The following is a 14,053-nucleotide window of genomic DNA, read 5'->3' as shown; positions in this document are numbered from 1 at the left end:
GAACCGAACAGCAAAAAAGTCTAACACAACCAAGTCAGCCAGTGTCAATAATAAACTACTGCACGCATACACACAATCTCGACACCGCAGCCCAAAATGCAGAAGCACAAACACTCACTAATTATTAGGGCTGGGTATTGAGACAAATTTCACAATTTGATTCGTTTTCGATTCACAAGCTTGCAATTCGATTCGATTTTGATTACGATTCGATTCAATATAAATTATTTTGGATATCAGTTACAGTTACTTATCAGTTGGGAGTCTAGTTGTAGCCAATAGGCTTCATTAGCCTAATATGAAGGTAATAATGAACTATACAAACACTTAAATTACACTTTTATTTATTTTTATAATAAGAAGATTATATGAAATATAAACATTTAAATGGTGGCTGTTATAAAAACTTGCCAGATTTATTCAAATATGCATTAAATATTGAAGAACATTAAGATTATAATGCATATGTAATATGGTGTATATATTTAGCAAAATGCTCCTCTCTAGAGTTATTTTTTTCTAGCTGACTAACGAGTTTATGTGGGTTTTCTGAGGTAAATATGACGATACATGACATTGATTACAAGCTGTTTAACTGACGTCTTTCCACGGTTGAAACTCTGATTGAGCGAATCAATGAGACATGATACGGATTTCGATAAGTTGTACTCCATCTTTTAACACACTTTCAGATGCTCATTCATGTTTATTTGGCGCTGTGACTGGTATTATTAACCCGGAAGTGAGATCAGCGCTGCTGCTTCTCCAGAGCGATCTCACGCCACAGCGCCAAAACCTTATTAATGTTTTTGAATTTCTAAAGAAAATGGACGTAATTTGAAAATTGAGACTTTGTTTCATATCAATAGTAACAAAGGACAAAGATTATTGTGATTTTTGGATGTGCGCAGCCGCGATACAATGTCCCATTCATTTAAATGAAACAGGATGACTAATCGATACTTGAGATTTAAGAATCGATATCGGTTCGTAAAAATGAGAAACGATTAATATCGAGAAATCGACATTTATTACCCATCCCCACTAATTATAGTTGGATTCTCCCGGCCTTTCTTTCGGCAAATACATCCACGATGTCCTTGGTGTTTAGATAGTCTGTTCTGTGACATGATGCTCCGCAAATGTTTTCTTTATTAACCAGAAAATACTCAGCAATGCTGTCTATGAACTTATACATGGTTTGACTTCAAGCGTATTAAAAACAGCGCATAAACATACAGTCAAACCAAAAATTATTCAGACATCAGATATAATTTTTTGATAATTTTTATACTAGGACACTATAGTTCATTTATGTAAGTGAGGAGAGCAAAATAGAGTAAACTGTGGCGTATTATACACAATAATTTATAAAAATACGGAACCAGGAAAGACTCGGACACTTTGAGCTGATCATGTTTTCTGTATTTGCTAATGCTCTTTTTACACACACACTGAACAACATGAAGCATTGCTTGGTCACTGGTTGAGCTAAACTGGTATTATCTAATTGTGTAGATAAATTTAACATCTGACAGATATTCAACAGAACTCATGTGTGAGAATCGAACAGAAGGACGGACAAAACCAGTCAAATATCCACTGAGTTCTGCTCATAATATCACCATTTCCTAAACAATAGCGAATAAACTGAGATAATGTGAGAAATGTTGAAAGTGTCTGAATACTTTTTGGTTTGACTGTATAAACAACATTAAAAGCTTGATTTTCAACACAGGGGGTCTTTAAGCACGTTTCACATGTACAGTGCCCGACATTTATCCAAAGGAACCGATATTGAATCTAATCAAGAGTTCGTGAATTAAAGCCAAGAAACCAACAATATTGCAGCTGGTTAGGACGAAAATTACTTCAGATTTACCAGTCGCAATACATGTGCAAACACACATCTGAGTGTAGCTTCAAACGAGTCGCACGGGTATATCTGTGGCATTAGCCAACACTACACTGTATGGGTCCAAATTATCGATTTGTTCTTTTATGGCAAAAATCATTAGGATATTAAAGTAAAGATCATGATCCATGAAGATATTTTGTAAAAAACATTTATTTTTGTGAGTGAGTGCAGCAAAATAGTGATTTTCTCAATGTTTAGTTTTTTTGCACCCTCAGATTCCAGATTTTCAAATAGTTTCATCTCGACCAAATATTATAACAGACCCTACATCAATGAAGCCTATTCATTCAGCTTCCAGATGATGTCTCAATCTCAAAATCTCTGTAAAAGTTTACCCTTGTGACTGGTTTTGTGGTCCAGACTGCAGTTTTTCTCCAAATATCAGCATAATAAACAAATGTGATATTGATTTTATACAAGTTTAATAAACATTAAGTTAACATTAAGAGCCATATTGCCCGTTTTTGCTCTGTTTCGCCAACGAAAGTAGTTTAAAGCAAAGCCACACGCGGTGTTTCCTTACTGAGTGAATCAGCTGATGAGGACAGATTAAGAGTCAAATGCTTCTTTTCTTGAATGAATCTGTTGAATCTTAATGATTCGCTTAATAACAGTGACTCCTGCCTCCTACTGGCGGACTCAGTTTCACATTTAAAGTATCTTTTCTTGATTTAAATAAGTTTGAATATCAATATTCAATACTGCAAAGATGATTTTTGTTGATACTGGTTTCTTTTGATTGCCAACACCCGTATTATGTCTTATTTGATTCAATTTAGGAAATTGACACATAAGATGATGCACGCATATAATTAGGTTTAAAGATTGGCTTTATAAATGTAAAAATGTAAAAAAAATTAAAAATTGTGAGTGGATGCAGCAAAATTGCAAACGATGACTTTACAGGCGATATTTTCAGTGTTTACATTTTTTTGCACCTTATATTCTTCAAATAATTTTATCTTTACCAAATATACATCAATGGAAAGCTTATTTAACCAGCTTTCAGATGCTGTTTGAATCTCAATTTCAAAAACTGACCCTCGTGACCTGTTTTGTGGTCCAGGGTCACAAATATATCACATACTTTAGCAAACAGGAAGTGAAATGGGTGTCAGATCTGCGGCTCAGGCCAGAAGTCACATGAGTTTCTGTGAGTTTCACACACTTTCATCCACACTATACAGTCTCTGTCTGAGTATAAAGCCCACAGGGTTTCAAGGCTATCCCAGCATGCTAATGTAAAACACGTTCACCTGTAGAGTGTGTTGAAGGCCTTCTCGCAGCCCTGCACGTCACACTCGAAGGGCTTCTCCTTGGTGTGCACGCGCACGTGTATCTTCAGGCTGTAGGACGTGAGGAAGGCTTTCCCGCAGCCCTGCTGGTTACACACGAACGTGTACTCGCCGCGGTGTGTCTTCTGGTGCGTGCGCAGGTTTCCCGCCGTGCTGTAGGTGCGCGTGCAGCCCTCGAACATGCACTGGTAGCGCTTCACCTGAGACCAGCACAAAACACACCAGTTACACACACACAGGCCTTACACACACATGTCGCACGGGTTTATCTGTGGCATTAGCCAACATTACACTGTATGGGTCAAAATTATAGATTTGTTCTTTTATGCCTAAAATCATTAGGATATTAAGTAAAGATCATGATCCATAAAGACATTTAGAGAATTTTGTACAATGTATATCTGTTTTACGGCTTTTTATATTTGTATTGTTCATTGTAATCTTTTATTGTTGTTCATTTTAGGTAGACAATTTTAAGATCTGTCCAGGGACAACAGATGAAAAATAGCCTTTTGGCTAATTCTGGTGCATTTACAGTAATGTCAATTAATGTACATTGTCCCTGTCAAATAACTAACTAAATAAAATAAAATAAAATAATATAAAAAACATTTATTCTTTAAGTGACTTTGAAGGCGATTTTCCCAATGTTTCAAATTTTTTGCATTTTTTGTTATCCTTTTTATCCTAACAAAACATACATTAATGGAAAGCTTATATCAGCTTTGTATAAATCTCAATTTCCAAAAATGTACCCATGACATGTGACTGTTTTTGTAGTCTAGGGTCACAAATGCGTTTCAGCTTTGATCACAGGAATAAACTACACTTTCCTACAGATTCACATAGAAAACAGCTGATTTACATTGTAATAATAATATTTCACTATTTTTACTGTATTTATGATTGAACACATGCAGCCTAAACAAAACATAAAATCAATTAAATGCAAAAGAAAATCATACAATATTAAAATAAAGACATATGGGAGAGTCAGGGCAAACTCCAATCAAACGCCCAAATTAAAGGTCATAATTAATCATCAAGAATAATATCAAGTAATTATTTTTAACAGTCTCAGCATAACGCTGCTAATGTCATAACAAAGGGTCAATAAACTGTGTTTGGGAAACACTGAACACTATTCCCGTCGTTGACGTGTGTGTGAGGTTTCTGTGTGATTGTGTGTATATGTGTGTGATAGAAAACAGCCAACAGTCACAGAGAAACAGGCATTACGCCCGTTACAGGCATTAATTATTGTATAACTCAGCCGTTTAAATTATATTAAGACTTAAAGTTCTGCATAATTAAGGGCGTGGCCATTTGAGTGACAGGTCGATTGCCGCTGATGTCACTACTAGCCGTTTAGCGTCACGTCACCTCAGCTAATCCACCTCACTGCATATTTACGTTTATAAGGAAGTGACACGCAGCCAAGATGGCGACGGCCGGCTCCGCCCACTTTGGGCTTCAACAATGCTCTCCAGAAACACTATGGGTGAAGACACACACACTACACCCATTGTTTTATACAGTTTATGGTTGAAACTGGCGGTTATTTTAAGGGGCGGGACATTTCCCAAACACACTAGCAGCGCTCAACCAATCACAACACACTGCTCCAGCCGACCAATCAGAGCACGGTGTGCTTTTCAGAAGGAGGGGCTTCATAGAGACAGGAAGTAAACGGAGCGTTACTGACAGACTGGGAAGAGAGGAGCCGCAACAATGGAGAGTAATCAACATTCAAGCAGGAAAACCTGTTCTAGTAGAGTCTGAAGCAACATCACGACACGAAGAAGGTCATAATCATGTGTTAAACGGGTATTACAGGCGGACAGAACATGACTCAAATGAACAAAACATTTCCTTTTTTTCCACCAAACTACCACAAACAGTATTCTCACAGACGCCGAGCTCTACGCTGAACAAAACATACTTTATCTAGAATATGTGTGACCTGAAATGACATGAGTCATGACAAATTTATGATTTTCCATTTCTCTGTAATCACTTGTGGTTAAGTCACGTGTCAGAGATGTGGCCTATAGTGGTTGTTGACTAGCATGCTGCTCATGTGAGCTCGTTTGCCAATCCTCCTCGTTTGGACAGACATTACTCCTCCTATAGGACTGTCTCGCACTGAGGAACGGCCTAGGAAGAGCTTCTGCATAGAAGATTATGAACTAAAGGTGCAAATACAACATAGAAGATTGCATGGAATACTGTATCCCACAATGCAATGCGTTTGACTTGACCTTTCATTTCCAGTGTGAGGAAATCATCTATCCAACAGTAGAACGACAGTAAAGACTCCTGAAAAATAATTGTAACGATTCCCACGAAAATGGAAGAAGACTGGAGTAATGATGCTGAAAAGAAATAAATTACACTTTACTACATAGTCACATAGAAAACAGTTATTATAAATAGTTTTTTTAACATTTGTACATTATTTCGATCAAATAAATGCAGCTTTGATGAGTAGAAGAGACTATTTCAGAACATTAAATCAATTTTACAGACCCAAGCTTTCGAACGTTAGCATAAATTAATAAATTAAATTCAAAACTCATTTAAAAATGTTAAAATTCAATTATTTCAGTGTTTTTTTTTTTGCGTGTAAACCAGTCAAGGAGGTTTACCTGTCAGATATGGGTCACATTTAAAAGGTAATGTGGAAAACATCTGATTCAGGCATAAACTGTAATGGGATCATGTTGGATGAAGCAAACGCGCGTGCGTTATCACCATCAGCCGTTCTGTGAACACTGTGTGACAATCAGGTGTACACACACACAAGTGCAAATATATTGATGTTTTTAGGATTATTATGAGACAAAGTGTGTGACGAATGACCTAAATGTGCGTGAGTGTGTGAGAGTGTAAGTGTGTGTGTGAGGGTGTGTGTGGCAAAATAGGCCTTAATCACTGTAATTTGCAAGTCTGTGTAGTGCAAATAAAGCACCTGGTGCCATTTGATACAACCAAATGATTCCATTTCTGCTTCACGAGGTCATGACCCACAAGACACACAGGATTATGACAATATTTAAACTAGGGCTGTCAGTTTAACGCGTTATTAACGGCGTTAACGCAAACCCATTTTAGCGGCGTTAATTTTTTTATCGCACGATTAACGGCCTTTTTGTCCTAGCAAAGTTTGTAGTTTTTTCACATGCTTTTGCAACAGGACGCGGCATGCGTCCTGGTCCATTTTGGCGTCTCGCGCTCGTCATCCACTCAATGCTGGCTCACAAGCCGAAACGTGTGTTTGCGGCGTGCCTGTTGTTTTGTTTACGGTCTAGATCCGCTTGCGCTTTGGTCGAAGAAGCAACAAAACGTCCTCGCGCGGCACAAGGCATTGAAATGAATGGGTTCAGAGCGCAGCGTGAGGACGTTTTGTGCCGCACACACTCGTTTCGGCTTGCGAGCCGGCCAAATAGTAACGTTACATTCTGAGTGCATGACGAGCGCGAGACGCCGAAATGGATGCCCTTAGAAGATTCTGAATGGAAAGTTTACTTTTAAAAGGTTGCCAAATTGTCCCATTAACAAGACGAAGTGATCTGTGTGTTTTGTCGTTGTGAACTGAGCGATCATCATCGCAGCACGTCCAGTCTGAAACATCACTTGGCTAAGCAAACACACACACACATGAAACAGCACATGGCTAAGCAAACACACACACACACACACAGATGATGCGAATTCTCCACCCTCTCGCCAATATTAGGACCTCGTCAGTATTTATTTCACCCTTTTATTGATAGACAGTGTTACATTGTGTGAGAGATTATTTATATTATGTTAGTGTGAAATTGAGCAATATTCCAATGTTTTTTTTAATAATAATAATAAAAAAAAACATTTGCACTAAACAAGCACTTTTTCCATGTTGATAAGAGCATTAAAATGAGAAAAAAATAATGTAACAAAAAGAAATCAAAAGACATTTAGAATAGATAAAAATGTGCGATTAATCGCGAGTTAACTATGACATTAATGCGATTAATCTCGATTAAATATTTTAATCGTTTGACAGCACTAATTTAAACGTTAAACTCTTGCTCTCTCGCGTACTGGAACCGGACTTGGCGGCGTACGAGAACACGAGATTGCTGAAGAACGCGTACTGGATGTGCAGTGTGTGGTCAGGAGGACTAATGTGTTTAACCGTCCTCGTTTGATTGACAGGTGGGGAAGCTCAGCGGGGATCCTGGTTTTCTCGGGTGTGAGATCATGTGGAAACACAGATCCTGTGGGATGAACAAACACAGGCCTGGAGCTGAACACATCCTCTAGACCAGCTTATCTGATCAGCTTTCACTGAGCAAGCACATCTCTCAAACATGCGTGATGACAGACAGACAACTGGCCTTACCGGTCCCGCTAGACCGAGCAGACAAAACACCTGCTATATGAGGGTCGGAGGACCTATTGAGTGCTTTAAAGGGCACCTATTATGGAAAATTCACTTTTACATGGTGTTTGAACCTAAATGTGTGTTGGCAGTGTGTGAGCAAAACCACCCTAGAATGATAAAAATCCACTCATTGTTTTTTTTTTCAATCTCAATAAATCATGTGCACTGTCTCAGAACGAGCTGTTCTGAGATTTAGCTCTTTGTGACGTAGAAAGTGAGAAAGGGGTTTGATTGACAGTGTGGTTGTGGCCTAGACCCCGCCCTCTGTGATCTGTACACATCATCCTCCGTTGTTTCAACGACAGCCGGTAATGTCTCTTGGAAACATAAACGTTTTGTCGTGGGTTAATCCTGTTGTTGTGGCTTAAAAGTTAATCCTCAAGTGTGGATCGTCGTCTACTGTTTGCGATCAACCGTCACATCCAGTAACAGTAAGTGTAGTTTATGATTTTTGAGCAAATAGTCATTTCAGTCTGTCAGCCAATTCAACAACAAATTATGCGTCTAAAGTTGTTGTCGTCGTTGGATGTCTGTGTATATAATTTAAACATTGTTTGTATAGTGTGTAACCACACGTTTATAAATATATATTTAAAGATATTGTATTAAAAACTGCATATATGTTGTTGTTCTTTAAGTTAGCCATCTTCTCACATTTGCCACAGAAGCACCCGTATGACAAATAAACATGACGCCACAGGTCCCTCGCATAATTTATCACCTCGCGTAATTTTTTTAACTTGCAGATATCACCATGAAACTTTCCCAGTTGATTACCTACATTAAGATGAGAAAAAAAAATTATATTACAAGTTTTCTGTCATTTAATGTTTAATTTAAATTTTTTTTAATTTGCATTTATTTTAAAAAACGAAATCTGAGTGTTGGATAAAGCCAGGTTCAAAATTATTTTTTCATTGTGTTCACATATTAGATAAGAAAAAAATTACAGAGGGATTTATGGATATCTACTTTTGTTATCCTGTAAATCAGAATATTCTGCCAATTGCCTTAAAAAAATGATTTTTGCCAAGTTTTTCAGAAAAAAAAAAAGTTATATAAATCAGGCTAGGAATAATATATTTACAAATCCCTCTGTAAATGCCTTCATATTATAACTAGGTATAAGACTGGAGAGTTTGGTGTACATAGGTGCTACTGAAGTGGAGATTTCGGACTTGGAGTATGAGAGAGAAGTCATTTTGAGAAAACTGGCTTTAAAGATTTAGCATCAGCCAATGAGATCGCACATTTAGAGTTAAATCCCCCCTTTTACTTTCACAATTGGTTGGTGATAAAAAGGAAATGACCATACTTGGACCCGACAGTGTTGTACAGGAGAAAGAGAGCTTTCTAACGGTGTGTGTGATGACAGGGTGCAGATCGCGATCGCTGAGCAGAAGGATGATTTATAACGACAACTTTTGAGCAATTTATGAAAAATCTACAGACGCAAACAGACAAAGTGTAGTAAAATAAAGACCTAAATGTGTATTTCAGACTTTTTTCACCACAAGTCTGAAAGAAGACATGTTATTGAAGACAAATATCCCAAAAATGTAGAATTTAGATATGTCCAGAATGTAATAATACATTAAATCTAATCCAAATAAATTATGAATTTTTTAAACAAAACTGAAATTAAGGAATAATCCATGTTTTAATTTAACAGTGAAGCTCATTGTGTTATTTGACAAAAAGTTGATGATAAATGATAAAATTTGTTTTATTACCAGCAAAAACACAGAATTCGATTTTTTTCATATATATTAAAAAAAAAAAGTTAATAATACATGATTTCAATTAATTAGACATGCTTTTTGATTAAATGCCTCAAAAATCGTATAGCCCTAGTAACAAACAGCATGAGTTCCTCACCTCTCTCTGCTTGGTCTCGGGACACTCGGAGTGTAGTGTGAGCGTGGCGCCCTCGATGTTTCGAGGCATAGGGGTCGACCCGGGGTTGATGATGAACTGGATCTGGTCCGGTGAGATGGTGTGGTGTATGTACCCCTGCGACATGCCATCGGGGTCACACATGAAGGCCAGCGAGCCCTCGTCCCCCTCGCCCTCCCCGAACGCCATGCCGTCCTCCTCGCCCTCCTCGTCCAGCCGGATCGGGTCCTGCTCGATCAGCACCGTCGTGCGGTCGTAGATTCGGCCCGAGGACGACGACGGGCCCGAGATCAGCTCGTCGTCGTCCTGCTCGAACCGGGACGTCTTGTCCTCGTCGTCCTCCTCTCGGCCCAGTTTGTCCACGTCTTCTTCCTCGTCCTCAAAGAGCATGGCTGTCTGCGTGAGAGGACCATTCTCTCCCATGATCCTGACGGAAAAGCTCAGTCCGGGGTTTGTGTCCACGCGCTTGCTTTTGTTGCGGCTGGAACGAGTTTAAACACCATTTGTTAGTCAAACTGAAAACAACTGGTTACTCACTTCCCTAATCAGTGCTGTTATTGTTAACTTAAAGCTGGAGCCGCACGATTAATCGTTAAAAGATGGCGGTCTCGATTTAAACACTCATGTAATCATGTTCCTAAATGACAGTGATTCGACTCTGTCTATTAAACCAAACATTCAGATCTGCGTTCTGAACCAGAGAGAGCCGTTGTCATGAAACAGCTTTAAAACACACTATCATTATTTCTGTCTCACAATAATTTAGATTAATCACTGAGGTACTGGGATTAAAGTTTACAGTTCAGATATGAACACTGATGTCTACAGTAATGATACAAATAGAGTAAATCACCTTTTAAAAGTAACATGATGCTTCAAATAAAAGACTGTATCATTAAGTCGTTACACCGGAGACATTGTGAGTGAGTCATTGAATCATTCATTCAAAAGATTCACTCGAAACGCTGATTCATCCAGTAATGAAACAAGTGAAGTATTTACGAGTGAGTCATTGAATCATTCATTCAAAACGCTGATTCATCCAGTAATGAAACAAGTGAAGTATTTACGAGTGAGTCATTGAATCATTCATTCAAAAGATTCATTCGAAACACTGATTCATCTAGTAATGAAACAAGTGAAGCCTTTACGAGTGTGTCATTGAATCATTCATTCAAAAGATTCATTCAGAACGCTGATTTATCCAGTAATGAAACAAGTGAAGTCTTTACGAGTGTGTCATTGAATCATTCATTCAAAAGATTCATTCAGAACGCTGATTTATCCAGTAATGAAACAAGTGAAGTATTTACGAGTGAGTCATTGAATCATTCATTCAGAAAGATTCATTCGAAACACTAATTCATCCAGTAATGAAACAAGTGAAATATTTACGAGTTAGGCATTGAATCATTCATTCAAAAGATTCATTCAAAACGCTGATTCATCCAGTAATGAAACAAGTATCCTTTATGTCCTCTTAAAGTCCCTGTGAAATCAAAATTGAACCTATTTTCTTTGTTAGCGCATATTACTAGTCTTGTGGTGAACAATTAATCCGTGCAAGTAAAAATATATTTAAAAAATGTTTTACCTTGGTAATCTTTAATCAAAATCTGAAAAGTTACTTCCGGTCTGGAACGGTTTCTTTTTCTGATGACGTAGGTTTCACAGCTTGGGTGGGGAAACGCTTAACCACTCCCCTCAAACCGTTAGTTTACTATGAGCGAGAGATGGAGAGGAGGAGCGCTAGAGTAAAACCCTGCCCTCTGTTCAATATTCCGTTTCACTTGGAAATACGTCACAGCACTGGAGAAAAATCGTTTGCAACTTCCGGTTCACGGGGACTTTAAGGTGAATGCATCGCATTCTTGTTTTTATGTTACCCTGGCAACTTATTTGTGTCTGTGTATTTTGCTGTAATTTTTTTTTCTTTTATATATGTTTGTATGTATTGCTTTAATGTTTAATAAAAAATAAAAATAAAAAAAGTAATGAAACAAGTGAAGTATTTACGAGTGAGTCATTGAATCATTCATTCAAAACGCTGGTTCATCCAGTAATGAAACAAGTGGAATATTTACGAGTGAGTCATTGAATCATTCATTCAAAAGATTCATTCAAAACGCTGATTCATCCAGTAATGAAACAATTGAAGTATTTACGAGTGAGTCATTGATTGAGAGATTTTTTTTATATTCATTCTGATTAGTTAAACATTGTTTAACATTTTGTATGAACCTCTAGTAGTCTAATTTACATTTTTTTTTGTCTGTTCAGAATCGTCATCCATATTTAAGACAAAAAATTTTCGATTTTCATTTTATTCAAAATCATACAGCTCAAACTAAAACCAATAAAAATTATTTTCAGTAAATTAAGCAAAGATGAAACAAAATAGGATATAAAATGTAGATGTATAATAGTTAATTCAAAATATTATACTCAATAGTGCATAACTAAAATAACACTGAATCATTATAATAAACGCAGGAGGAGAAGCATAAATGTTTGTGCACTTTCAAGTGTGTTAAAAATGCTAATTTCTAAGTCCATTTAAATCAGTTTCGATGAAATAGATGCGGTTTCAATAAAACAACAACATAATGTGTTGGAAAATTGCTGTTTCATAGAGTCACTAGAAAGTAGGACAATGCAGGGAAACTATTTTTGGCCGGTGTTAGACGAACTACAAAACAATCAGGGCAAAAGAGCATTTGTAAACCGAAACCAGTGTTTTCATGTCACTAAAACAAACACACACACACAATGATCTGAACAAAACTAAACTAAAACACACAACAATTCAGAGACGAGGGCTGTGGAAACACTTCGCTAGCTGACTGTCTAGACAGCACATTATACACACCTTTTACAATAAAATGTCTAGAGATTATGATGCTATCCATACTAGGCTTTAATGTTGTCTAGAGAGCAGTGTACTACTGTGTGGGAAAGCAGCTGATATGATTTGAGACACAAAAAATGCTTTTCTCACACGAAGTGACAGTTACAAAGAGGACATTATGTCTCAAAGTAATGGACAAACTGTGACAACACAGCAAAACCCGTCATGATTTTAACAAAGTTTTGAGTTTATCAAGCTGTGTCATTCTGGACACTTTCTAGAAGTTTCCATGTTCACACTTTGACATTGATGACAGTAACAAGACAAGCATGATCATGTTCACATCGATCAATTACAACACACATTTAGAGAAACCCGCGAACACATTAGAGATCCTAATTACCACGCGGACACTAATGACAAGCAGTCATTAATGTGATATATTCATTTTCAAATGTATGTTTTCCATAAAAACAAACTGTCATTTCAGTCCTGCTAACTGATTAACGTTAACGTTAGCTCACCTGTGTATTGAAGCTCCAGTCATTAGTTCATCTGCTTCGGTCCGATCAACATGAATAACATCCCCAAGACAAAAGGGCTGAAATAATTAAGCCACACATATTTAATGTAATAATTAAAACGGTGGAGACTGCAGAGAAGCTAACAGGCTAAAGTGCTAGTCTCATCAATGACAGGCGTTAGCTTCACTAGCACGCCGTTTACAGCAGTTTATAGACTATATTATACACTGTCGTTTGACAAAAACTCGGTTCACGTGTCGTTTTAACCAGTTAAAGTGTAAAACACTCTGAAAACGGTGACTATGTAATGGTTAAAGAACTGACATGTAGATAATGGTGTGTATGCTAACAGATTTAGCCCGTTAGCATTGAACAGAAACTCTAATGTATCAAGACAGGCCATTAAAATATCAGAACGACAACGACACGCTCTCACAGCATTAAATCAAGCAGATAAAAATCCTCTGATGGGTTTACCAGTGTTATAGAGACGCTCGAGGCCCGTGTAATGTTGTGTATCGGCTCCTGTCTTCATTCCTCAGCGGCAGCATCATGAAGAGCAGCAGCTCATACTGACCCCAGATCAGATTCAGACACACACACTCACATCACACAACACTGCTAACGATTCAAAATACCAATACAATACTTTTTAATCCATTTAAATATTTGCAATAAAATAAAAACCCCTTTACTGCTTGAATTCTTCTCTCAAGCACTAGAATAATTTGATCATACTGAAATAAAGTGATAAAGCCCTTCTCAGAATTCCTGTCAGGTTTTCCAGTGCCATTGGGACAAGTTTGCCATTGGGATGACTAGGAAAATGTCAAAACTTGAGAAGAAAAATCCATTTAATTTATGATTAAAAGAGCAACAAATACAGCATCTTCCAAATGACCTCAGAAAAATCTACTTAATTCAAAGGGAAACCTGTCTTTTTGTATTACACTGACAGATATTCGTTGTTCATTTTGATCAGAAAACAAAACTACATTTTCTTCTCACGTAAATGTGAAGAAATTTATTCTCTAATAGCTCTAATTTAAAACCTTTTTGAGGCAGTAATTATTATTATTATTATTATTATATAAATATTAGTATTAATATATATAAGTATTATATTAGACTAATAACTTAAGT

The 14,053-nt window shown here is 37.2% G+C and overlaps 1 protein-coding gene across 2 annotated transcripts in view; it reads right to left on the bottom strand.

The window, feature by feature from the left end:
• Positions 1-13,516, bottom strand: part of mtf1 (metal-regulatory transcription factor 1) — a 29,664-nt gene extending 16,148 nt beyond the window's left edge. The window contains exons 1-4 of one of the 2 annotated variants that reach the window (XM_039651308.2): positions 13,388-13,516; positions 12,911-12,987; positions 9,521-10,019; positions 3,175-3,413 (exon numbers count right to left, since the gene is read on the bottom strand). In XM_039651308.2, coding sequence (XP_039507242.2) covers positions 3,175-3,413; positions 9,521-10,019; positions 12,911-12,933 — 761 coding nt within the window. In that variant the 5' untranslated portion in view covers positions 12,934-12,987; positions 13,388-13,516. Of the gene's footprint in view, positions 1-3,174; positions 3,414-9,520; positions 10,020-12,910; positions 12,996-13,387 lie in introns of both variants that reach the window. The other variant, XM_089118225.1, reaches the window with a different exon arrangement.
• Between the last annotated feature and the right edge of the window lie 537 nt (positions 13,517-14,053).

The sequence above is a fragment of the Pimephales promelas genome, chromosome 12 (assembly GCF_988280905.1).
Source record: "Pimephales promelas chromosome 12, fPimPro1.hap1.1, whole genome shotgun sequence".
NCBI lineage: Eukaryota > Metazoa > Chordata > Actinopteri > Cypriniformes > Leuciscidae > Pimephales > Pimephales promelas.
The sequence above is the reverse complement of the archived record's forward strand: the minus strand, read 5'-3'. Positions and strand labels throughout refer to the sequence as shown.